The sequence below is a fragment of the Brachypodium distachyon genome, chromosome 3 (assembly GCF_000005505.3).
Source record: "Brachypodium distachyon strain Bd21 chromosome 3, Brachypodium_distachyon_v3.0, whole genome shotgun sequence".
Lineage (NCBI taxonomy): Eukaryota > Viridiplantae > Streptophyta > Magnoliopsida > Poales > Poaceae > Brachypodium > Brachypodium distachyon.
In genome coordinates, this window is record NC_016133.3 from 50,965,323 (window position 1) to 50,991,190 (window position 25,868).

The window sequence follows — 25,868 nt, forward strand, 5'->3', positions numbered from 1 at the left end:
GATAATACTGAAGTACTTCTATCTAAGAAACGTTGGAGCAGTACAATATAAGTTACTCCCTCCGTTTCAAAATAAATGACGTGGATTTGTACAGGTTTTTATGCAAATTCATGTCACTTACTTCAGAACGGAAGGAGTATATTAGATTTCGTTAAGATCATATTTTGATCAAGAATTGTATTGGAAGTATAGAGGCAGTAACTAAAACGTGCTAAAATTGTGCATTTCCATTTTATCCTTCGTGCTATACGATTTGTTGTGGTGCTGAAGTATAGCCTGTGTAAAACCGTGTGGACTCACGAGCAAGGGTCCCAAGGGTGCAGTGGACGACTGTGTTTGACTTGTTTCTGTCTACTACGAGTATTCAGTAACTGTACCGGATAGCTGAGGGCCATGCCAACAAGGAAGAATTTATTGCTAAGTTCAGACAAAAAGCCAAAAGAGAGCAGTGGAAAGTTTCCCCAACATCTGCTGCCTGTGGCTTCATCGGCAGGAAAGAACAGAAAGAGGCAGCTCCTCCACCCCTATGCTACGGCTAATGATTCTTCTGGGAGATATTAAATGTCATGTCAGCTGATACTGTGGTGCCCTCTTGATATGATTGCGTTTTCGAACGGTACTGGCATCGAGAAAATTTCAAAAATCCGAAAATAATATTTACATTTTCATTTTGGGGAAATCTCTACATGTACATATAATGCATACAAAATTTGTGTCAAGTGTCATTAAAAAATAATTTAACGTGCTAGCTAAAAAAGAAAAATAATTAGAGCAGCTACAGCTGAGACCAAAACAACCCGAACTGCGCGACACCCAACAAACCAACCTGCCAAAGTCTAAACATTCAGCAGCAGGAGCCGATCCAGAGATGGAAACGGAACGGCCGTGAGCTCTCGTCAGTTCATCCCGGCCTCTCGGGAGAAAAGAAAATCAAGCAAGCAAGCGCGGTAGCAGGAGTGCAGGAGTGCAGGACAGGACTGAGAGGGGGAGGCTAGCATAGATAGCTACTGACAGTGCAGCCGAGCTAGCAGCTCGTGGTGGTGGCCTGGTCCCGGTGCAGATACTGAACGTGGCTCTGGGCTTGATGCATTGAATGCGTCGCAGATCGTATCGATCGTACTACAGTGTATACTACTCTTACTAATACTACGGAGTATAATACGGAGACGGAAACGATGGTGGAACCGGACGGAGAGGAGAAAAGGAGAGAGAAGCATGCATTGATTTGCTTGTGAATGTGCACTGCCTCTGTCACCCCCACGTCCGAAGTCGCAGAGACGCCGGCCGGACGGGGGAGCGCCGACTTGACTGGACTGGCCGGACGGGACGACGGCTAGCAGCCAACCAGGAACCGGGACCGGACGCGTAAATAGCTCCAGCTTGCACGTTCCGACCACACCAACGGGCCGGTTAATTACGCCTGTACCGCACTACCCAAGGAGAAGTACTGCAAGCTGGGAAACGTTGACAAGGTGTATAGAGATCAAATCAAGGAGCAGCTCGTTTCCCCAGCTTTGATTACGTTAACGGACGTCACAGCGTATTTCTTTACATGTCGCTTTTCGAAAGGAAAAAACTTTCTTGTCATGCACTACTAGTATTTTGGAACCGAGAAAATACATGACAAGAAAGTTTATGCGTACAAAACGGCTTTGTGCCATTTTTTTTAAAGAAAAACAACGGTGGTTCTCCGTCATTTACATGTCGCTTAAAAAAAAACTGTACAAAAGGAAAGCTTTCTTAGCTCCCCGGGAAACAGAGGGGGAAGTAAAAGAAAGCAAAAAAGATGCAGGGTAAGGTTAAGCCTCCCAAGCCAGTCTCCTCGATCAGCGGAACAAGATGAAACCTACGCCTATAATTCTTCCAGATCAAGTACACCACCTGGAGGGCGTGTCATCGCCTATAATTCTTTCAGATCAAGTACGCCACCCGGAGGGCATGACATCGCCACGACACGAAAGGTTCTCCTATTTCTCTCGTTCCAAACGCCCCACCAGGTGTAAATCAGCCTACCACTAAGCTCCTTCCTCTCCTTAGGCTTGCCAGCGAGGAGGCCCTCCCATAGCTCGTTGACCGTGCATGAGGTCGGTGTGGGGGGCGGGAGGACTGAGATCCCAACTCTGGATGAAGCCCCAGACCTCCTTGGTGAGCCCATAGTCGCGGCAAAGGTGAGAGATGGTCTCCGAGTGGATCGTGCAGAGCTGGCAGATCGGATTGTGAGGCCATCCTCGGGAAGCGAGGTTGTCGGCGATAAGAATCCTCCATGCACAATCGTCTTGGCGAAGAATTTGCACTTCAGCTCGGCCTGAGCCTTCCAAATCTTGGCGACCTAGAAGGGCGAGAAGGAGACGTGGAATTGAGCCAGGTACGCCGATGCCGCCGAGGAGGATCCTGAGGGCACCCACTTCTACGAGATGGAGTCACGCCGCTGTGAGAGGGTGATCCCACGAACGCACTCCCACGTCTCAATGAAGTTTGAGAGTTGCTGCTATGTGACAATCCGTAGAAGGGAGCAGATCCAATTCTGCGCGGTGAGCTCCTTTTGCACAGTACGACGCTTTATTGTGGCGATGCCATAGAGGCTAGGCCAGCACTAGGAGGGCGCCCCACCATACGACAGCCAGGTATTGTGCCAGAACAGGGCAGTTGCCCCATCGCCAAGCTTGATCTTGGTCGAGGCCCGAAAAAGGGCCAAATATGTCAAGGGGTGGCGAGGCCCGCCCAAGGCCTAGATGGCTCCGTCCAGGTGAAACAAGCCAGGTTAGGGATGCCTATCCCACCAAGGCCACATGTCTTTTTACTATGTAGTAATATGTAAACGCGCAATACATGTCAAAATAATGATTAAAGTTATGTGTTGGAACCCGCAAAAAGTCGAACACTCCATATACTCTATTTTGGAACCGAGAAAATACTAAAAAACAATGATAATTACAACCTAAAAAAGAGCAAATAACAAAAATGTCCTTATAAACACGTGCCACACAACTGGGGGCACGCAGAGAGCCATGTGACAATCCAACCCGAAAGGAAACATCTTTTTGAAACTCCGCCATGTAGCCTTGTTGGATATCTCCACCATAAAGTTAGAGATTTTGAACGTTTAAGCAACAAAATCCCAAATGTAGGCAAGAAGGCAACTGGCCCGACAGACTCTTTCACAAGAGGAAAAAGGACCCGGTAAATCCATCTATTACTGCAAACCCCGTGAGATTCTCTTTCATTGACTGGTGGTCTTCTTTAAATATGGTTTGATGTGGGAATTTTAACCAATGCACCTTTCTCCAAGTTTTTGGCCTTCCGTGCTGCTCATCGTTGTATGGAGAATTTAGAATTTGGACGGCTAGAAATGCTAAGGTCTTCTCAAATGAAACTACTCATCCGCAACTCCGCATGACTCACTTAAATTTATTATGGAAGACTTAACATTATGGGCTTTTAAATTGAAATGCAATGATAAAAAGGTAGCCGCCGGTCTGTGGCAGGACTATCTTTCGTTCCTACTGTAAATTCCTGCTTGAAGTAATATGTTCAAGTGGGAACTCCAGAGAAAACAAAAAAAGCATGGCAAGGGCCTAGCTGCATATTTGCTATAAGAAGTGCTAACGAGTCATCTCGCGAGAAAATTACACTCAATGTTAGCTAGACCAATTACTCACGTGAGTAGGGAAGCACATCTTACTGACTGCAACTATCTTGCCCGTGTGACACATGGATGATTTCTTATAAAAATAAGGGAGGGAAAATGCAGCCGATGCTGAACAATGCGAATTCTTACTGACTGCAAGTAAATGTTCAGTCTCAGACAACACGAACAATGCAGGCTATATATGTACTACCAAAAACCTGTCGTGGGAATAACACGTATGCAACATGAAGAGTTTGTAAAACTTAAATCACAATTAACAGGGCACACTTTCATCAGAGTATAAAGAGGAAAACAACTACACATAACAAATCACCTCTAGGCTCCAGCGCATAAAGATTCAGGTGTTCCTTATGCCCCAAAACACCCCAGAACTTTCTTCGGAGCCAGCCCAGTAGCACGGTACCTTGCAGCCATCTCCTCAGCCTTGAGGACATCTTCCCCACGCCGGGCCACTACCATGGCTCTCTTCTCTTCAGCTTCCTTGTGGACGATTGCCTTTTTGTTCTTCATCTTTTCCGCGTATTCGGCTTTCTTCTTTTCTAACTCTTCCTGCGCACTCGTAAAAATGCAGATCATTAGCTGATCGTTAGATGCTACATGGAGTTCCTTTTTAGAGAAAAGTTGTTGCATATGTGACAAACCGGTCGCTTGTAGTTTGTAAACTATTATCGATCGAGTATGTCACCTGAAGACAACAGTAATCTTCTACGGAGTATACAAATTTGCGCATACAAACAACTACTCCCTCCGTTCCAAAATACTTGTCGTTGTTTGAGTGCAAACTCGCACTCAAACAACGACAAGTATTTTGGAACGGAGGGAGTACGTTTTTTTTATCCTGCTCAGACATTATCACAAAGATCTACAGGTATGACATATACAGCGAATAAAGTAATTCCTTGGCAAAAAGAAAAAAGAGAATGAATGAAACGAAATAGAGTAACTGAAGAGCATAATCATCCAAAAGAAACAAAAACTTGCAAAAACATGAATTCAAACAGCCAACTTACTTCTTTCCTTTTCAGTTGAGCGTCTATGTTTGCCTTCCTTGTGTTCTCCCATGAAAGAATAGACGCTATCTTCTTAGCAGCCCTGTTATATTGATACCAAGTGATGACCGAGTTATGGTTTTGCCATTTTTCGTCAATACATACAACATGCTATAGAGTTGCAGTGAAACGTGTGAGCCGTTCTTTGCAAGGCGAAACGCCGAAACCGTGTGCACTGATAATATGCTGAACACATACTTGTTCTCAGCTTTTGCCTTCTCGTTCTCCTCCCATGCTTTGATCAACGAGCCCCTCTTTTCCGTTTCCACCTTCGCAAGAGCAACGTCTAAAAAGCAGGTTATGTTTTATGTCGTTAGCTTACCTGTTTGTACATATGCAGGAAAAAGGAATAAATTTGATGAGTAACGAGTTAGTCACCTCTGTCATTTGTGCCCTTGTGCGTGTTCTTCTTCTCATCACGAGGTTTTTCAGCAACTTCTGGTAGAGGAAACCGGAGAAGAATATCAGAAATCAGAAGTCAGGTAATACAGTGAGACTTGGTTGAGCCTTGTGTAGTACAGTAGCATCAAGCAAACCGAACGGGCAAATATGAAATAGCGATCATGCACCACATATGACAGCGGGAAGCAATGTTACTAGCAACAGATTCAGACGGATGGATTGGACAGCAAGGTGCTAGCACTCACTCTCGACGACGACCAGAGCCTTGGAGTCATCGGCCGGTGGGTTCTTCTTCTCCTTTGGGGGAGGTGGGATGACTACGGCCTTCTCCACGGCCACGTCTTTCTCTGCCTCCGGTGCAGCCGGCATCGCCTTCTTCGCTTCTTCCCCAGCCATCACGTACGCAGAAGTACAGTTGGCTACGTGTTAATTTGTGCTGAAATTTTCTGCAGACGCGGCTTCTCTGTCGTACTCCACAGCTAGCTATTGGACGTGCGCTATATAGACCGAAATTTTCGTTCTAACTGGCTGTAAAGCTTAATCGGAACGAGTGCGAGCTAGCTAGAACCTGAAAATGCTGGCCGGGGCGGAGAAACTGAAACTAATTTATAATTGGAAGCTTCGTGGAGTTGTTGCGTATAGGGACGGGGTTGTCGTGGTCGTGGACTCGTGGGAGCGTGTGGGTGCGCCTCCGGGGATCTTAACACGGGCAGAATCAATGCGCGCGCAGCCTGATTTCTAACGGTAGTAAGGATATAGTACGTCGGTGATTTTCATGGTGCGCACGCGTGCCATGCCGGTCTCTGTCTGATCATGCGCCATGCAGCGGCGCGGGGACGGACGGCACTTACGAGCCAGCAGCAGGCCGTTGTGCCCGGAGCCTCGCATGTGTCACCACACGCGCGGGCGCTGGCGAGAATGTCAAGGGCTGGGAGAAAGGCACGTTGTGGAAGTCAAGTTTTCCAGTTTTTGCCTCAAGTGTGTGGTACAGAACAAGCAGGACTACTGAATTCCAGAGAGTAATTGGTTGTGACGTTTTGGATCTTACTAAAAGCAAAACGATTGTTTTGCAGCTAAAAAAACAAGAGTTGTTGGCACAGTCGAGCTTGAGTACAATGCTAATGATCACTGGTAAGCCGCCTCCCCTTTCGCTCGTACGTCCATAATGTCTCAGCTTTATCTTCGTCTCTACGTAAACGATGCGCCAAATCTGGACTGTATTTTACGCATTAAACCCTGGCAACGATATCGCCTGCTTTTTTTTATCTCTGTTGTCTCATGAGTTGGTTTTCGTACTTTCCACTGGGGTAGTGGGGTTTCTCTTTTTTGTATTTTTTGTTTCAGGAACTTTTGCAGCAACGAAATACATATTCAGGCTGCAAATACAATATCTGCAGCGCCTTGCATAAAAGAATAAGAAAGAAAAGAGGCAAATATCTTAGTGGAGTGCATTTCAAGGCATTTGGACGGACGTAACCTACTCCTCAATTATATCGATCTCCTATTTTCCTTTTGGTAAAGACGTAATTTTCACAATACTAATTATGATGTGGAAACCATCTTTTAGACAGAAGGTCTGTTGTGGAAACGACCTGGCTACTCGCTGGTCCGAGCTGTCCGCGGCGCTTTGATTATGCTCCCTGCCTGCTTTGTTGGATTGCCCGTAACAAGTCTGATAAACAAGTGAGATTTGATATCCTGCCAACTTGGACGCACTACAACTAGAACCGCAAGTGCTCTCTCTAAAAGGAGAAAAAACAATACTCCCTCCGTCCCACATTAACGGTGCGTTCTTTTCGGTTTCAAGGATCGGCTTCTCTTAGAAGCTGTCCTCACCTAACTTTCTGAGAAAACCGCATCACAAATTTAGCTACATTTTCAAAGTAGTTTATGCCAAACTAATTTGGTAGCCTAATCAAATTTAGGTGACGGTTTCTCCAAGAAGTTAGGGTAGGGCAGCTTCTCAGAGAAGCTGGTCCAAGAAGCCGAAAAAAACTGGTCCTAAGTGACTTAAATTTGCCCAAATATTTATGCCTAAAAAACGTATAGATACATGTAATAGAAAGTCTATGGTGCGAAAGGAGTGGTAGTTACGATGCTAGTTCTGTCCAAATAATGGGAGTGTTAACCTTTTCTTCTGTGGGGAAATGATGAATGGATCGATCTCGCTCGTGATTGCCATGCTAAAACAGGAGTAACGAGAAGCGCCACTCGTTCAGCCCAAAATTGCATCCATGTACTTCGCCTGCTACCTGCTGCATTTATCACCAACACATGTTATTGTTGGCTTTGATGAATCTGTTATCGTAGATAGGTATAGGAGTTTCAGACTTTCAGTGGTCACATTCCCACCGTGAATACCTGTACTTTTGCAGAGCTGCAGAGGTGACAGGACTCTGTTAAAGAGTTGAAAACTAACACTGCCTCCGATCAATAGTAAGTTTCAGGGATTTAGTACAAAGTTGTGGAATCGGAGAGAGTAATATTAAGTAGAGAGAAATACCCCATCTGTAAAATGACTGCTTACATAGAAGTTCCAGCTTTTATGTAATGTACGAGAAAACAATCTGTACTTGTATGTATCTATATACACAAGGAAGATACGCAACTATATTCTTCCTCAGATTATTCATTTGTATATTGAAGAGATCGTAGTATCTCGGCACTATGGTGGCATCAAACTTTGCAAATTTCTGTATGTATGCAATCCATTTCATATATACTAGTTTTCTGGAATTGGAGCATAACCCTGTGGTTCTTCAAGACGAGCTGGAGCAACAGCAGCTACCACAACAGAAGCACCGAATAGCACAACAACCAATGCCGTGAAGTTCACCAAAAATGCCTCTGCCCCATATTTATCGAGGCCTGAACTTTGGAGGAATGTGAGCTTCTCCAGAAACCCAAGTTCTGCAGTAGCCAGGGCTAAGATGTAAACGAACATCCCAAATAGAATGTGCCAAGGAAGAGCACCCCTCCTAACATTTGGTGCAGCCCCAGGGAAGAAGAAGGCAAGAAATCCAAATACCCACTGCGATACACAAGGAATATTAAAGAGCACTCGTCAACACACAGTTAAAATATCCTGTTTAATTCTTGGGCAGACTTAAACCATAACGCAACCTCCTATTTCACTAATTGTGGTATAAATTACCTCTAAACTAATCCATTTATTTTCCACTAACAACGTGTCCTAGTTTTTTTTTACATCAACGATCTGTATTAGTAATAACATAAAAGGCAAGCATGAAGTTTACCAGCTACACAGAAATGGCATGCAGGTTGCAGGATCATATATTTAATTGATTGCAAAGTCCAGTGTCTTCCATATGCATATTGTTTTCAAGAATAATTATATATACTTAAATTAAAATGTGCAAAATCTTGTCTATACCTCTCATATTGTAAGTCAATTGTGTCAGCCAATCCATAAAAAGTAGAGTCATTTGCAAATACCACGTCAAATTGTTTGTAATGAAGGTAGTAAGGAACCAGGCGCCATATGTGATAGAACTGCAAAAATATGTGAGATCTTCCAGTCTTACCTGAATACCATATAGACAAATTGTTCCGATCCCAAGCCAAGAATGCAGACTGTAAAGGTTGGCAATCCCACTTTCATTGTGAAATTTGAAAGCACAGTATATCCCAACCACACCAAGAACAAGTGCAATTCCATGGAGAATTAGATGGATCAGCTTGGTTGTATCATGGTTCCACGTAGGAAGTACCTTGTATACCATTATAGCTGCCAAAATGAAAAAAAGGTGTTACAAAAGAAGAAGAAAAATGACGAACTACAAAACTTGAGAAATTTTTAACATTACCTTCACTGCCAAGAATAATATAGCCAATCAACATAAGAACAGGGTGAACCTGTTGTAGTATGTAATGTCAGAAATATCATAAAAAATGCTAAATGTACATCAATTTAATATCCTGAATTGCTAAAAATATGAAGGATCACAAAAATAACTGTGAACTGCAACTTTCACTGGGTGAGCCTTTTTAAAATCCATAACAGAACTTAGGTGCGCAAAGGATAAGGGGTTACAGATTTAAAAGGCTCACATGCATTGAAAATTCATATCCATCTGCAGTGAACTCAGAGACCTACAGACTTTTAAACTGCATAGACATACAACTTGACAGACACTAACACTTAAATTAGTCATAATCAGATGCATTAGAGCAATTAACAACATAACAGAAACGTGTAGCAAATTGACATTTAGAATACTAATTCCTCCGACCCGTATTATTTGTCCAAGATTTAGTACAAAGTCGTACTAAATCAGTGACAAGTAATTCCGGCCGGAGGGAGTACTGTTTTTATGTCCTGTTTGGACCCGGTATCATTTTTCCTAATTCCTGAAAACATTGAACTTTTTCATGGGAAATTGATGTTCTCCAGACAGGCCCTTAATCATGCTTCAATTTTTTTTTTACATATTTCAACTCAAGCTACTTATAATTTTTTTGGGAACGGAAATCAAGCAAGAGTTTCAGAGTTTTCTCTCTTCCACAACGGATCGGCAACAAGCCATGTGTTGACCAGCATGGCGTGTGAGACAGTGAGATGAGATCTGAACTAAAACCAAATAGATTATATACATACCTAATAACCAAGGGCTCCCTCCCTCCACCATTGTTTTATAGGAGTATCTTTTTACTATCACTCCTCTTTGTTCTAACATAATGGAAGAGAAGCAATAATATGATCTCCCTAGCACTTGCTAACAAACTTTCTTGGACTCTGTATTCTGAAGAACTGCTCAAGCCAGATGGGTCATTCCAAGCGCCACATCCATTACTACATCGATGCGAGCTTTTATCATCAAACCTAAGGGACCTAGTTCGTACAAATTAGCACCTCGCCGTACAGATTGACTTCAAAATTCCTAATTATCTATGCATCCTAATTATCTATGCATAACCCAAATAGAAGCTTTTCTTATCATAAGTCAAACATCCTTGAACCTTCATATGGCTAGAGCAACAGCATCATTTAATCTTCAGGATACAATACTAGAAATCACCAGGCCAATGTTCACAGCAAAAAGTTAAATACTCCGCAGTAGATTGTATCGCGCGGACACAACGTTCAAATCTTCGCGCTTCCTTACCTACCCCACTCGATGCGATTTCAGTTTTTGTTTTCTTCTAGGGAACAAAACAAAACGGCAGAATCCAAAATTATCTGCTGGGCCTATCCAAGAACTCCGGACCAGAAGCGAAGTAGAGTAGAGGGAACAGGGAGTACTCACGTTGAAGATGAGGTTCTTGTTGCTGGCTTCGAAGGCGAGGCCGCCGCGGAAGTGGACGCACCAGACCACCACCATGGCGGCCGCCGCCACGGCAAGCGCGTGCGCCACGTAAGTGAACGGCGCTGCCCTCACGCCCAGCCCCATCGCCTCTGACCCTTCTTCCCTTCCCTCGCTCCCTCTGTTCTTTTTCCCCTCTCCCGTGCGCTGTGTCTCTCCCGCTGCTGCTGGCTTACTGACTGAAGGAGCGAGTGGAGACAATGCGGGAGCGTGGCGTCCCCGCACCTCTTGTAATTTTTTTTTCCTTTGTTTTTTTTTTCTCTTGTTGATTTCCTCTTCCCCTACAAAGATAAAGATAAATCCGTAAGAGCAACTCCAGCGGGCTGTCCTAAACGGATCGCTCTTCCGTCTGGGTCGCCGACCGGATAGAAAAAGTCTTGCGTATGTTTTGGTCGCGGGGTGCGTCCAGTGGCGACGACGCAGAAGAAGGAAAAAATAGATAATCCCTCTGACACATATTGCTTGTCTCAAATTTGCGAAAGGATGTATCTATGTTTAAAAAGCGTCTACATACATGTAATATTTTGACAAATAATATTGATCGGATGGAGTAGAAGATAGTTGCATTAATAATAGGTAGTTCATCCATGCAAATTTAAAAATACTACACAAAATATTAAAAGATCCTATCGATCCTAATCTGAGTAGGAGTCGAGGTTGATGACGGGCGGTGGTGGTGGAGTCCAGCACTCCACCAGCGGAGACTGGTCCGCCATCTCCTCATCCTCCGGCGGCGGGAACTGCCCTTGCTCCCGTTGCTGCCATGGCGACCATGGCTGGTCTTCCCAGATCCAGTCGTCGTCCTGCTTCTCCTTGACTTGCATCCCCCACGGTGCATGTGCGGGCGCGGCGGCGACGGGAGGAACCGCTGGAGCGGCGGTAGCGTCGTCTTGGCGCTCATGTGCAGCGCTAAGGCGAGCTCCGGCCACATGGCCAGCTCCGCCAGGGCGGACTCCTCCGTCTTGCGGACCATCTCCGCCTCCTCCGCCGCCGTCTGCGGCAGCGGCGCTGGCGGCCTGGAGGTCGGCGTCCTCCTCCTCCTCCTCTTTGATGGTGGCGTCGATGTCCGCCGCGTCGAGGTCGAGGCCCTGCCGCCGGAGCGCGTCCTCGCCTCGGAACCACGCGTCCCAGTACGTGGACTCCGGCTGGTACATGTCTAGCCGTCGCTCATCCGGGGTGAGCTCCGCCCGCCGCATTGTCTCGGCGAGGCGAGCCTGGGCGATCACCCTGAAGGGGCGCGTAGAGATAAACAAAAACTTTTCCTACGCGAACTCCCAAGATCTAGCCGAGGTAGAAGGCCACGAGGATTACCACTAGACGCACAGTTGCGGATTATCGATGCGGCGTCTTGATGCAGTGCAGTCCCTCGATCCGATCCAGCCGATCCAATCCCGCGATCGTCGAAGTGCTGAACGTACAGCACCTCTGCCGGTATCCACACGTGCGAGGAGGAGCTCCGGCGGCGGACTGCTAGGTCCGGTGCGACGGTTGAACTGAATCGGGCTAGGGTTCTCAACGCATGAGAGTGGAAAAACCGTGCCCCTTAGGCATCCCACGCCCCTGCTTATATATCGAGTGGAAGTGGGCTCCAAGCCTTGTGGCCCATCCACCCTGCGAGTCCAACTCGCATTGTCAGCCCAATTCCAGTTCGGGTCCAACCCGACCAAATACTTGCTCCCGCTCTTAAGTGTGTGACCCCGCAGGCTCATGGCGACTTGGACACGATTGGAGTCCGACTCACAATCGATCAATCGGTAGCGGCTCCTAGCAGAACGTGCCGACTCCCAAGTACCATCGAGACATGACGACGTACCTTCCAATGTGACATACGTCTTAGTCCCTTTTGCCTCACGATATACCTTGTCGAACTATAGGCGATTAATCGTCATCCCTTTAATAGTTCAACTCTCTTCTCGATTTGTGATATACGATTCATCCGACTAACTCTTAGTCGATCGACCCGGTTAACAGTTAACCAAGTCGCGAGGGCCCAGAGAATATCTCTCCAGTCGGAGGGGCAAAATCCCATCTTGGTTATCCACATCACACAGCTTGATTCTCAGTCAACCCGAACTCTGCCTTTATAACTGCCCTGTTACGGAACAACGTTTGACAGAACCTAAGTTGGTGATCCACAACTCGGATTGTGCGATAACCTCAGGTCTAAGGATTACATTGATTGAGACATGCAAATGACGACCTACTCGTTGCATCTCAATATGGGTCAGTCCGACTCGCTAAACTCTTTAGCCGAGTCCGTGTAAGCTGGAATGACATCACCATGCCCATGACAAGTGGAACCGAGTCATCAGCCAACTTTCACATTAGTCTAGGTTATGTGTCCAACACAACCTCAATGACTAAGGACAATTTAGTATGAACAACATGAATACATAGTTCCACAATCAAATCACATATTCAATGATACATATCAGATGTTCAAACAAGGACAACTTAATAATATTTATGAATACATTGGGAATTACATCATACATGATTGCCTCTAGGGCATATTCCCAACAACCGGCACGGGCGGCGCCGGGCTCAGGTGCCACCCGTGCAGGAGGTGGATGTCCGGCCACAGCACCGGAACGCCACGCTCCCAAATCTCCCGGTCCAGGTCGACGCCGACATTGCGTTGACCCAGCCGGCTGGAGCGCGCGGGCGGCGCAATTGTGAATCCCTGAGATGCCGGCGGGACGGGGCGTGGCGAGGGAGCCGCGATGCCGGCGGTGCGCTCCGGGGCAGACAAGAGGAGGACGACGCCTCGTGGTCGTTCTTCGTCTTCCGTGGCCAAAAGGGCAGCGCCATCGGAGCTTGGGACCGGCGGTGAAGTGGGGAATGGGCTAGGGTTTCGGGGACTGGGGACGAGTGGTCAGTGAAGTTGGAAATGGGGACGACGCGGTCCCCATTTAATATGACCATGACAAGGAGCGTTGGGCCGCTGGCAGGTGGGGACAAGGAAAGCGAAGGGGTTTGACCGTGCGGACCAACCGGACCGCGCGGCGCTCCGTTCCGCGTCCGTAGAGACGCAAACCCGCTCCAGCTTTGGGGTCGGAATGGGTCGACGCAAACTAGAATCCGGACCGCCGCGCAAATGGGTCGCCCCACTGGGCGACGCGTTTGGTCCGCTTCGGTCCGAATGGACCTAGGAGCCCCATTTGCGTCGCCCCTCTGGAGTTTCCCTAAGGACGGGGAGGTGTTGATTAGTTCCTGTCTACTCCAGTTTCCTGGAGTTTCTTTTTTGGTGAAGAGTATTAAAAACATGTAAAAAAAATTAGAACGGAGGAAGTAACACCTACTCCATAGTACTACTCCATCCGTCCCGAAATAAGATGTCACTTAATTTAGGACGGAGGGAATGTTATATTTAAGAAAGGGATGGAATAGGGAGCGAACGTTAGCTCTCTAACCTTTTAGCGCGACGGGTAAAGTTGCCAGTCTCTCAGAACTAAAGTTGCCGGCCTCATAACTCTAAAGTTGCCATCTCACGCAACTAAAACGTTCGCTCCCTAGTCTTCTAGCGCAACGACACAAAGTTGACATCCGTATAGAACCAAAGTTGCCACCTTCACAGGCTAAAGTTGCCACTCTACATAACTAAAAGTTGCCATCCACGCACATAAATTTGCCAAACCACAAAAAAACGTGACACGATCCCAGTCATAAATCTTTCCGATCGAATAGCCAATAGAACGTTCGCTCTGAGAGACTAAAGAGCGAACGTTCGCTCATTATAAATCCTGTTTAAGAAAACCTTAAGAAAATTATGCATATACATTCAGGATTGTCTTAAGTTGAACTTTGTTAACTTTGACTGAATTTGTATTTTTTTTTATCACGAATAGTATCTTTGGGTGTTCACAGCTGATTTTTCTCTCTCTCTGTGTGTGATTAATTGTTTTTTATGTAAAATTTTGCGTCATGAATGCATTGAAATAAAAAATCATGACCTTTTTTCTCCATCCGATGATTGATTGCACACTGTCTTTAAGAAAATCAAGAAATGGGGTACGCAAACGTACTTAAGGACTTTAATTCAGAGTAACCATTCAAGGGCATTTGGTCTAGTGGTATGATTCTCGCTTTGGGTGCGAGAGGTCCCGAGTTCGATTCTCGGAATGCCCCTTTTTCTGTTTCTACTCGAGAATGCCCCTTTTTCTGTTTCTACTTTTTTAATAGGTGAACTTTTCTCCAAAAAGCTGGAAATCCACATACGATACATTAACTAAGCTGAACCCCACGTAGTCAAAGGCCAATAATGCATATCTAGCCATCCTTTTTTGGGGAACTGTGTAGCCATCCGTTGAAGCTTATAATTACAAACTTATGTCTTTCTGAATACCTTAGATTTTGTCCGTATAGCGTAGAATTGATGAGAACGGATAAAACATCCTTTTTTACCCTAAAACATTCTGTTCACATACAGATTAACACAAAGACTGCTAAATCGATTATCCATCATCCGATTATACTAATATACTCTTAATAAAAATGTGGTCCAATGTATTAAATACTTGTCTATCTAAGATACAACCCATTAAGATGGTGGGCATATAATTGACATGACAAACTTAAGACGACAAATAAGAGAAAAATTTCTAACAGCAATGAATATTCAACAATTTGCTAGTGGTACTATCTTTGTAGTTCTACCAGACACCAAAGGTCAGTCTACAATCGATCGTTCTGCCTTGCAGCACAAAAGATTCAAAGTTCTCTAGAAAATTAAAGAAGATTCAAAGAGAAGGGTAATTGATCTACAGAATTGTGCCATCGCGTGCGGGGCTCGTCAGCAGATAACTAGCAGGTCGATATAACCAAACTCTAGGCTAAAATACCCTTCTCGACTCTACTCTCGAGCTTAGCGGCTTAGCCTTGGTTCTGGTTCGGCTGGTTTATCATCTGAGGGCTTTGAGCCGTGGCACCCGACTGCGGCACCTGTTGCACGTTGCTCCCATATCCCGCCGGCGCATCGTTCCCATCGCCCTGGCGTTGCGTCACGCTCCCGGGGCCACTGCGCGCGCCAGATGTAAACGGCGGACGTCCGTGTTGGAACGGTCGATACGGTCCTGCCGCGGGGGCGCGCGGATGGAACGCGGGCGGGCGTCCCTGGAAGAAGAACGGGCTGGGACGCTTCGCCTTCGCGATTGGCCGGTGTTGTTGAAACGGGCGGGGAGCGAACGGACGCTGGAACGACGGAGGCCGGGGCTGGAAGTGCTGCTTCGCGAGCGGGCGTTCCTCCTCCTGGAACGGGAGGGGCAACGGCGGCTGGTTATTATGCTGCGGACGGGGTGCTACAGGCCGTTCATGGAACGGGCGCGGCGCCGGCGGCCGGTTATGCAAAACTTGCGGGGGCAGCTCGCCTTTGGACACCAGATACTCCGCGGCGAGGCGGCCGGCCGCCAGAAGCACCTCTTCCCTTTGCCGCGTCGTCATCATCTGCTCCTGCGGCGGGCGGTAGGGCGGAGCATTGTTGTTGCTGCTGTTCCCGTTGCGGAACCCGGCGCCGGACGGTGGCGGGGCCGTGTTGGCACGAGGGTGGTAGCCTCCGGGCTGCATCTCGATCTTTTGCTCCGACGAGTGCAAATTAATCTCGGTTTGAAGCACGCAAGAGGAACAATGGCTCGACAGGATCGTCGCCAGGAGAACGGTAGGGATTTAAAAGGTGCCTGTAAGACGAGTCGGCTTCGGGTTCGGATTAGTCTACTGCGCCTCACGGGCAGTGCAGGTAGTCGATTACGAGCAGGTGTCCGATTCGAACTTGAATCCTACGCAATAACGGCCAGGAACTCGGACTCGTGAGTTGCAACAAATTCAACTCGTTGCATGCAAAATAAGTGCATATACAGTACAGTACTAAAATAGCGTTTTCTTTTACTAAACTAAGTTTGTTTTATAGAAGAAACATATTAAGTGATATTGAGAAACGGAAACATCTTTCTACACAATCACTGAAGTGCAAAATGAGAATAACACCCTGAATGAGCGCCAGGTCAGTCTCGAGGGTTCAAAAGGACAAACAATCACTTCTTCCTCTTCATAGCAGGCAAACAATGATGTTGGTATTTCAGTAGTTCACCCGCAATGTTTCAAGACGAGTTGTTGTTTGACATACGAACATATTTTACTCTTTCCAGATACTACCTCCCAAAAAGTTCACGATAAAAATGTTGTTAAGACATATTTTCATGGAATGTATTTGTAAACACCATTAATTTGCATTATGGACTGGGGGCCTCTAACCTACATACCTTCTTCCCGGTATCTTTTTCGGAAGCCACACCCGAGGCCGGGGCTGTTTTGGTTTCTCCAGATCAGCTTGCTTTGTTTTTCCTTCCCATATGTTGCAAATGAGAGTTTCTGCACAAAGTCATCTACATTAACTTTATGCGTCTTAAACACTACTCCCTCCGTTCCTAAATACTTGTCGTGGTTTTAGTGCAAACTTGTACTAAAACAGCGACAAGTATTTAGGAACGGAGGGAATAGCAAATACTTCCTCCGTTCGATAATTCTTGTCAAAATATTACATGTATCTAGACGCTTTTAAGGAATAGATACATCCATTTTTTAGCAAATTTGAGACAAGAATTATGGAACGGAGGGAGTGTATGACAACAGAGTCTGTTAGCATACCTGTCGCGCTCTCTTGTCAACAGGAGTCCATGTTGGATCCCTGGATGGCTCTATCCGGTTTTCATGACTTACACTCGGTTGCATCTTCAAATCTTTTCTTGGCCTGTGGCTTGGGGCTTTAGTTCCTCCTCTGCTTTTCCCATAACGGCGAGTCCCATTACAAGGGCTTCGATCCCTCGAAGGAGTATCTCTATCCATGCTGTCTCTATCTCTTCGGTATCTGAAGGATTCTATAGATGGGGGATTTAGAACCCTAGAGGATCCATCCCCTATTCTTGAATTTGGCATCATTGTTGATGAATTACATCTCGATCTCGCCTGATGTGCTCTTCTTTTTTCATTCATTTGCCTAAGATAATCAATTTCCCAGCCTGAACCATGTGAAGATGCATGACAGCCAATATCCTGTTTCAGAAAAGCAAGCGAACTTGCTGGATTCTGCATTATTACCTCTCTTGGTTCATGATATCTGCTGCCCACATCATTCCTGCAAGAGGTTGTGTCAATATCCGCATGTGCATGCTCGTTCCAAGTGTGATGTGCACCTTCTGAAATCTCCCAGTCACGAGGATCATCATTGATCTCCAATGCAGTTGGAAAAATTGGATGACTGTAATTTCTGCTGAATGATGGTTTGCTTGCGGAAAAAGAGCTTTCGATTGGTTCTTTACCCCCTAATTCAGGCCGCCAAGAAAAGTTGTGTGTGTCCACCATACTGCTAGCCCTTCCATTATATGTCCTCATATCTGTAGTCAATCCATTGCTGAAATAATCACCCGTGGTCTGATTGCCAATTATTGCGTCCACATCATGATTTCCTGGTAGACAAGAAACCCCTACACCTCCCCTACTCAAACTTTGATCAAACATAAAGACCTCTGGACGCTCAGGCACTGTCATGTTGGAAAACCTCCTCAATTTAGGCGGTGACAATCCACTGTCATGTTCTACAAAGTCACCAGGCAATTGGTTTAGAAGATCAGGATGGAGGGAAGCAATAGTTGGTTCTGCAAAAGCTTGTGAGGCACGTTTTTTTCTCTTCCTTGGAGACTGCAACAAAGGACTACAGATGTCTGAATCTACAGAAGAGCAATCGGTCATCACAGACCTTGATTCACCCAGCTCACCAAATTTGCACAAGGCACTGAATAGAGAAATGCTCTGTGGAGACAACAGATACTTTCCGACGGCCTCAATACGCCGCTCGTGTGACCAGCTGAACAACTCCACAAGGCTGCCTCCAGAAGAAAGCATTATGTGTGCGGACAAGGGATTGATTGAAGGGAATTTCGTGAGAAATGATTCAGCCAGGCTTTCTGATTCAGGTATATCCGGAGGAGCTTTATTTAACCTAGCCGCGTACCTAATGCAACTGAGAATTATTTCATCTGTTGACTTGGAGGTGGGTGAGAAGAATAGCTGCAAGTTCATGACCAGACTAGCAGCTGCAGCATATAGAGAATCAGATGACTCCATTACAACAGAAAGGAAGTAAGGTTCTCCCTCAAAGACCTACAAAAGTAGAAACAAGAAAACTATTCTTTTATGATAGATAGATATACCTCAAAGACAAGTGCGCATATGTGCATATGCATTGATAACATAAGACAGACATACCATAAAAACTCTATTATAGGAGGAAAAAAATCAGGAGTACCAAAACCAATTACCATTATGCAGCCACTGAAAGAGAAGCTAATTGACATCAGAATATTGGTTGCTATGGTCTCTACAAAATTGGTTATGCTAGATGTCTCCATTGATGATGTGAATTCATTGCATCCAAACATTTTGCTCTCACACCATACTAAGCAAACTGCAGAACTGAGTATTAGATCCACAGGAAGATCAACGTCTCGTTCCACAACCTGCAGTCCTCTTTTCTCCAAAGATAGTATCTGCTGATAAGATGACCTTCGAGAGAAAATCATGTTCTTTCCATGAATTCGAGTGTTTACAACAATCACCGCTTCTGAGGTAGACAATCTTCCTGGCGTGATTCTGTCAATTGTTACACTGTAAGGCAAGTCAGTAGCAGATAGATTGTCTTGTTTCATCACATTTGCAGATACAGAAGAAGTAGAGCTGCTCTTCTCAACTGAAGGCACGCAAGTTTGTGGATCAAGAATAGTTCTTTTGCTCAATGTTTCCTGTATGTGCCGTTGTTCAGCTGCAGGCACAGAATTATGCACATCAATAATATTCTTGTTCTCCGGAGATTCTAATTTGAGCCATTGATCATCTACAGGCAAATTCTTTGTTGAATCACCACTGAGATGTTTGCGCAGATTTTCCTGCAGACCTTGTGGATGATTAGTTTCTGGTATAAAGTTCAATGAATCAACAATGCGCATTTTATCCATCTTCTCTTGCAAATCCTTCTGAAGTGCATGCAAAACTGTGTCCTGCAAATAATCAGGAGGAATGCTTAGGCATTTATGTTTTAGCAGGATATGTTTTGCTGCTGCATTGACCATTGGTAGAACCCACAATAATCAGGAGGAATGCTTAGTCATTTATGTTTTAGCAGGATATCTTTTGCTGCCGCATTGACCATTGGTAGAACCCAACAATGAGGGGCCTCAAAAGAATTCAGAAAAATAAAATGCCATGTGCACCACTTACAAGATAGACTGGATAAACTTGAGATAAGAGACCTAATGCTACAACTATTTACATAACTCCTGGTGCTTATTTCTACATTTTTTAGTGAGAGACGTGCAGAAAATACAAATAATATATGGGACGCTTAACTTTATGGGAACATAGACTAGAATTACTGAAGTAACCAACCACTAAGACCAGAATCGCCTTGCATATTGAGTGAGCATATAGTAAAAGAGCAGTAAGTGCCAAACAGCATGACCAACATATGGTGATAAGTTCCTAACATCATGACTAATGTGTGAATAATTGAAGACTAAACTAATGTAAGTATGAACAGGTGATTGATATTTACCAATTTGGATTTCAAATCTTGATCTGTATGGTTGTCCTCAGCAAGTGCAATCGAAAAATCTTCAACATCCACTTTGACATAGAGGAAATGCAATGGTGGAAAACCATCTAATTTAGGATTCAGAGACAACAAAGTAGATGATTTACTTGGACCTCCATATTCCAGTATTATGCCAAACTCATTGAAAGGGAATGAAGCTGGAATGTTCCTTCAAAGTAGAAGATAAATATGACAAATATTCGAGAGCATACACACCAAAATCATGAAGTGTGTAGAAAAAGCATCATTTACCTAGAAATACTCAAAAAACAATGAACTCCGCTACAAACTTCCACACCTTAATATATTGCATTAATGTACTGTAATTTATGTGTTCTGTTATACCATGAAAAATGAAGCCTCAAAGGTATATGTTCTACAAGGGTAGTTAGGAACAAAAGCTGCAGGTTGACTCGATGAGTAACATGTCATTGATTCTTTTGAAAAATCCAACTCCTAAAAATAGGTATGATTTTTCTCACCGAAAATGTTGTGAAGTATTCAGTATGTTAAAAACTAAACCATTATTTTAGTTTCTTGTGAATAAACTGGTAAAATTTATCTTTGACGTATAGACTTCCTTTTTTTAGGATCTGCAGCAACCAAGAAAAACATGTGGATTGCAATACCATAATGAAAAGGCTGATTGGATCCTATACTTGCACTGATCCAATTTGGATGTTTTACTCATTACGTATGCTAATTGGTTCAGAATGTTCTCACGATGATTAAATAGATTACTCCAAAGTATCAGATTATTTGCTTCTACAAGTAACTTGGTTTGTAATAGAACTATGTAAAACAAGAACTGAAGAAGATAATTGGCATGATTTTCTTATCATATGTACTTACTTATTATCTAGCAAAATGCAGTCAGATTTCGGCAATCCTCTCAGCACCCAAGTTGTAGAGTTTGTCTTGTTCACCGGATCTAAATAAGCAGCATCAGGGTCTTTTCCCAGCTCAACAAATGTCATCTTCATAGAAGTTAACTTTTGACCCAATGGCAGCCAGAAAGCTCTATCCGCAACTATAAGGATTTTTTGGCTGATTCGTGTATTAGATACCAGGATTGTCTCAATGTCCAATAATGATGGATGAGACTCCGATTGATGCTTCTCAGCTTTCCACCGCGCTTCACCAATGAGACGATGAATATTTCTTAACCTCTCAGGAACATTTTCAAAGCTTTCAATCAAGTTGCTTATGTAAAGGTGGGCAGCATGCAACCCAAAGAAACATAGGTAATATGCAACCTGTTTTAATCCATAGAGTACAATGAGCTCCATCTTATCTTCATATTTACAGTGACTATAGAAGTCATCTGAACCTTCTCCGGTTATCAGTTCAAGAAGCTTCTGCTTCGAAATGCTTAAACCAGGTCCATCCGAAAAAGTATGTCTCAAATATGCACTTTCTTGCAAAGCTGATGTATAGATTATATGGATGTGCTTGATAAGGACTCGAATAGAATCTGAGAGGCTGACAGGATGAATTTCTATGAGCTTATCAACTTTAGGCCTGCTTGAAAAAGAAGCTGCTTGCTCTTTTGCGTGAGGGATATCTAAAGTTGAAATGTTTTTATCATTAGTTCTTCTCTTGGTGCCACTTCTGACATTCAAGTAGAAGTTTAGGTTATTGGATTGTGATTCTGACTCGAATAAGGAAGATGCCTTTTCTGAACTCAATTTTTCCATGTGGCCATGATCTCTAGCATCGCTTTCTTGTCTGTATTTCTGAGTCGTTTCCACTACAGCAGGTGGATCTTGAGGTAGAGGAGCAGGGACATAAATATTATTCTGTTTGCCCACATCTTGAAGCTTTGCACTTCTCCAAAAGTACTCAAGAAAATCGAAGCCAAGTGCAGATGTCTGCTGACAGCTAACTTGCAGCTCAGAATTTAAATGGTCACTTTTTACTTCCTCAACCATGCTTGCATAAGTAGAGCAGGTTTCCCGGTTGCATGGACCTTCCAATAAAAGATGCCAATCCAAATAAATTCCATCAGCTGCAGAAAGAGAACGTGGTTTCAGGGAGCACAGTACTTCTCTTAGAGGGGGAGTGATGGATCTCAGTGTTATATCATCAGTTAAAATAGGTGTGGGTAGTGATCTGAATGTATCATCAACCAGCGCCAACTCAGAGCTGACTATTGATTCATAGAACCGCTTTGCTGGATCAAAGTCACCTTTGAATAGTTCATCAGATATATTCAGCTTAGCTCTCTCTGACTTAACAAGCATTTTGAAGGCATCATCTGAAGGAAAATCAATGATCTGTACTTCTTCTAAAAGAATTGAGCAAGGCAAGTCTGAACAGGTCCCGTCGGGCTTGAGAGGGTATAATGCTGATTTTCTCTCAAGTAGAATATTATCATTGATCCTCACAAGATCCATTTCTACTGCAGCTGTGACTGTTATTGGTTTATCTGCTTGATAATCTGCACATGGGGGATCTTTGCAAACAAAGGCCAACATGTCCATATCAGTTGATCTCAAAAACTCAGTTGAGTTAAACACTGAATGCTGAACTTGTGCTTCATCCAAGCGTTCAACAAGGTTATGAAAAATATGGGATATATCTGCCTTTGTTAGACACTCATCGAGCTCCCAAGAATGCTTACTGACCTCCAATTGTGGTATTTTCACTCCATGATCTAATGCTGCAATTGCTGAGAAGCTAATATCTCTTGCACAAGAATGGTCATCATCTATGTATTTTACAGGGATTTTCTCTACTTGATAAATTGAATCCGCAAGTTCAGTTGGATATGCCATTGGCATGTCATTGTCAATATCAATGAAATCCTACAAGATATTAAATAGAAGATGGGAATATGAGCAAACTGTATTAATAGACAGCATGGTGCTTTGAGTTTGGCAACACAACAGAATGAAATCGACAACACACTAATCAGCGGGTGTAAGAAATTTGGATATGAATTGATGGTAATGACAGAGATTTCTAGACATATAATGCATGACTATAGCAAGAAGTATGCAAGTTTTTTACTTCAAAAATAAGTGACCGCCTAACGTAGGAGGGAACCATGCTTCATATCATATTGTTATTATGTACGTGTCCTAAGTCCTAACCATCAAATTCTAAGTACGATATTTTCATCTGCTTCTCATATCTGAACTGCAGCTCCAAACACATGCAGAGTCTTAAAAATAGACTGGTAAGTGGTAACTGCTTGAAAAATTCTGGGATGAAGTAAATTACCAGGTGGATTTTCACATCTGGAACACGAAATGATAAGGTGACACCATCAGCCGACTCATCACCACCAAAGGATGCAATGTCTCCTTGCAAAACCTTAGAACCACGAAACAACAAGGCTTGAGCCATAACAATGAAATCACTTAGCAATCTTAGCTAATACTATAACTGAACACAGCTTACCTGTAGGAGATCGACCTCTACAACCTCAAATCTGAGCCCCTTCAGCAGTTCCCATCTCTAACATCACCCAGTGCAAAAATCACACACTAATCTCCTACAGGGGAGTCACAACGGAAAGAAAAAACCCGAAAAACTTCAATCACCTCCGTATCCGTGGAGGTCCCCAATCTATCTGACCTCGATCCGTCTCCCTTCCCATCTTTTCCGCGGCTGGTCTCGTCCAATGCCTTTAATGAAAACACAATCGTTCAATACATGTAAAGGGGGCAAAACCTACGGGTGAACAAAGAGGTAAGCATCACTTACCTTAGGGAATCTGAACCCAACAGACTCCTTCCAGCTAAAACCCTCGCACTGCCAGCCCCTATCGTATAGGTAATCATCCAACCCCTGCGTGAAGCACCCAAGCTGTTAACTCAAATGCCGCGCGATTTCCGACATGGAATAACGAAATTCACCAAAACCACGCAAAGCATCCCCCAATCCGAGTTACTCCAATCAAACCAACACGAGCGGAGAACACGCACCACAATAGAACAGCTGACTCACCTCGTCGGCGGCGGGGATAGTCGGCACAGGCAGGGTCTGCGGGATAACGGCGGCGAAGAACTCGGAGAGGGCAGAGGATATGGGGAGAGAGTCGAGATCGTCGCTGGAGACGCTGAATGCGGGGAGGTCGGCGGGGAACGGGAGGGGGAGGGGGGTGTGAGGATCGGGAGGAAGAGAAGGGACGGGGAGAGAAGGGAAGCGCAAGGACGCTAGGGCTAGCGCTTGGTCCGAAAAGGAGGCTGACGCCGACGGCGAGAAGTAGTCGGTGGCGAGGAAGCGAGTCCGCATGGAGAGGCGGGGAAGGAGGTGGGAGTTGGAGGAGGAAGAAGACAGTGGTTTGGGTTTGAAATGTTGAAACGCTTGATCTCGTTGCTCGGCTGCGGTGCTCTGGCGTGGTGTGGAAGGAGGGTGGAGTTGGTTCCTCGGTTCCTCCACTCATCTGTACTGACGGAGTACCAACTAAAGGTAGACTGCCGTGGTTCTGGATTTAAATTTGTAAATTCCAAGTGATTAGGAGTAAATACAAATGTCGGAATTTGTTATCTTAGTGAAAACTCAAATGGCATGTCTGTAATTGCCAGAGAAAACTTAAAAACATATGTTATACTACATGATTCTTACCTTCTAAGTCATCTAGACAATCTGTACAACATGTTTAAGGTAGCTACTTCATCCGTTTTCATTTATCAGACGTTTTGCCAAGTCAATTTGACTAGCCACTGGGCCGTATCTACGATTTGGAGGCCCCAGTGCGAAATGTAAAATGTGGCCTCAAAACTAGAAAAATGTTACATAAGCAAAGTATACTTTCACTTAATTATATTATTTCAGCATGCATTATTTTTACAACACTTAGAACAACATAAAATCTTTATGCTAGAATAATAAAGTTGTGAAGCAATAACATGCTCTACGGAAAAGCTTCGTCCTTTTATTCCTCCGTCCAACAAAGGATGTCTTAACTTTGACTAAATTTGAATGCATGTATACATTAATTCATGTCTAAATACATCTAAAATTTGACAAAGTTGAGATATCTTTTGCTGGACGGAAGAAATAGTATTTTTTAAATGAAATTGGATAACCATGACACATCGCTACAGCTGGTGGCCAAACGTGGTTTGATCTGATAGACGAGTACAGGAGAAGCACAGTGCCACTCTTCTCATGGACCTTTTTCTATTTCTATTTAATGAGCCTTAAATTTGATGTTAATTAAGCGTAGCTAATTAGTATTCCTCCGTTCAACAAATGATGTCTCAACTTTGACTAAATTCGAATGCATCAATACACTAAGTCATATCTAGGTACATTCAAATTTTGACAAAGTTGAGACATCTTTTATTGGACTGAGGGAGTAGTAGATTAAATTTGGAGGCCCCTAAGTTTTGGTGGCCATGAACACGTGCACACCTTGCACCTGCCGCTATATGGCCATGACTAGCCAAAACATCATTTTATACAGTAGTAAATAAAAACAGAGAGAGTAGATTTGATGACAATAAACTCTAAAACAATCTGAGTGTTTTTTTAGAGAAGTAATTAGGCATGAGCGACGAGGTAGGGTACATAGGGTGTGACTTGAAAGAATGTGGACAATTAGTGTAAATTGAGCTCCATAGGTTGAACAAGTAAGCTTGTATCGAATATATTGGTTGCGTTTTTTTCGACTTCTTGAACCAGTTTTTTCTAAAAGGTACCCTCATGTAGTTTCTTGGAGAAGCCGCATCACACGTTTAGCTAGGCTTCCAAAGTAGTTTAGGTTGAACTGTAACATGAATCGGTTCCTGTTTATCTAAAAAGGGAATGATCTGAACTTCCTCGCCTGCACGACTGAACTTCCCTCGCTGCGG

General features: G+C 44.3%; 4 protein-coding genes and 1 non-coding gene across 7 annotated transcripts; 1 reads left to right on the forward strand and 4 right to left on the reverse strand.

The window, feature by feature from the left end:
• Nucleotides 1-3,753: 3,753 nt before the first annotated feature.
• On the reverse strand, nt 3,754-5,773 carry LOC100830629 (remorin). Its single transcript, XM_003569918.4, has 5 exons — nt 5,346-5,773; nt 5,077-5,136; nt 4,897-4,984; nt 4,660-4,741; nt 3,754-4,198 (listed from the first exon to the last, which is right to left on the reverse strand). Exons 1-5 carry the CDS (start codon nt 5,494-5,496, stop codon nt 3,998-4,000), a joined length of 582 nt encoding a protein of 193 aa, XP_003569966.1. The 5' UTR covers nt 5,497-5,773; the 3' UTR covers nt 3,754-3,997.
• Nucleotides 5,774-7,507: 1,734 nt separating this feature from the next.
• Nucleotides 7,508-10,638, reverse strand: LOC112268589 (probable ascorbate-specific transmembrane electron transporter 1). Of its 2 annotated transcripts, none has more exons than XM_024462011.1 (4): nt 10,368-10,638; nt 8,928-8,976; nt 8,646-8,848; nt 7,508-8,131 (listed from the first exon to the last, which is right to left on the reverse strand). In XM_024462011.1, the coding sequence occupies exons 1-4, from the start codon at nt 10,509-10,511 to the stop codon at nt 7,823-7,825; spliced, it is 705 nt and encodes a 234-aa protein (XP_024317779.1). In that variant the 5' UTR covers nt 10,512-10,638; the 3' UTR covers nt 7,508-7,822. The 2 variants fall into 2 exon arrangements, with proteins under 2 accessions (XP_024317779.1, XP_024317778.1); XM_024462010.1 differs by lacking the exon at nt 10,368-10,638 and adding an exon at nt 9,172-10,298.
• A 3,842-nt stretch (nt 10,639-14,480) lies between these two features.
• On the forward strand, nt 14,481-14,552 carry TRNAP-UGG. Its single transcript has one exon. It is a non-coding gene; the product is annotated as a tRNA-Pro (tRNA).
• A 744-nt stretch (nt 14,553-15,296) lies between these two features.
• LOC112271699 (splicing factor, proline- and glutamine-rich-like) lies at nt 15,297-15,986 on the reverse strand. The gene has a single exon (XM_024461467.1). It carries the CDS (start codon nt 15,984-15,986, stop codon nt 15,297-15,299), a length of 690 nt encoding a protein of 229 aa, XP_024317235.1.
• Nucleotides 15,987-16,148: 162 nt separating this feature from the next.
• LOC100830939 (protein SHORTAGE IN CHIASMATA 1) lies at nt 16,149-24,432 on the reverse strand. 2 transcript variants are annotated; one of them, XM_024461271.1, is made up of 11 exons: nt 24,016-24,432; nt 23,773-23,856; nt 23,610-23,693; nt 23,467-23,523; nt 23,287-23,379; nt 20,914-22,868; nt 20,023-20,230; nt 18,734-19,468; nt 17,064-18,575; nt 16,679-16,787; nt 16,149-16,195 (listed from the first exon to the last, which is right to left on the reverse strand). In XM_024461271.1, exons 1-11 carry the CDS (start codon nt 24,301-24,303, stop codon nt 16,164-16,166), a joined length of 5,157 nt encoding a protein of 1,718 aa, XP_024317039.1. In that variant the 5' UTR covers nt 24,304-24,432; the 3' UTR covers nt 16,149-16,163. The 2 variants fall into 2 exon arrangements, with proteins under 2 accessions (XP_024317039.1, XP_014756880.1); XM_014901394.2 differs by lacking the exon at nt 16,149-16,195 and adding an exon at nt 16,281-16,567.
• Nucleotides 24,433-25,868: the final 1,436 nt, after the last annotated feature.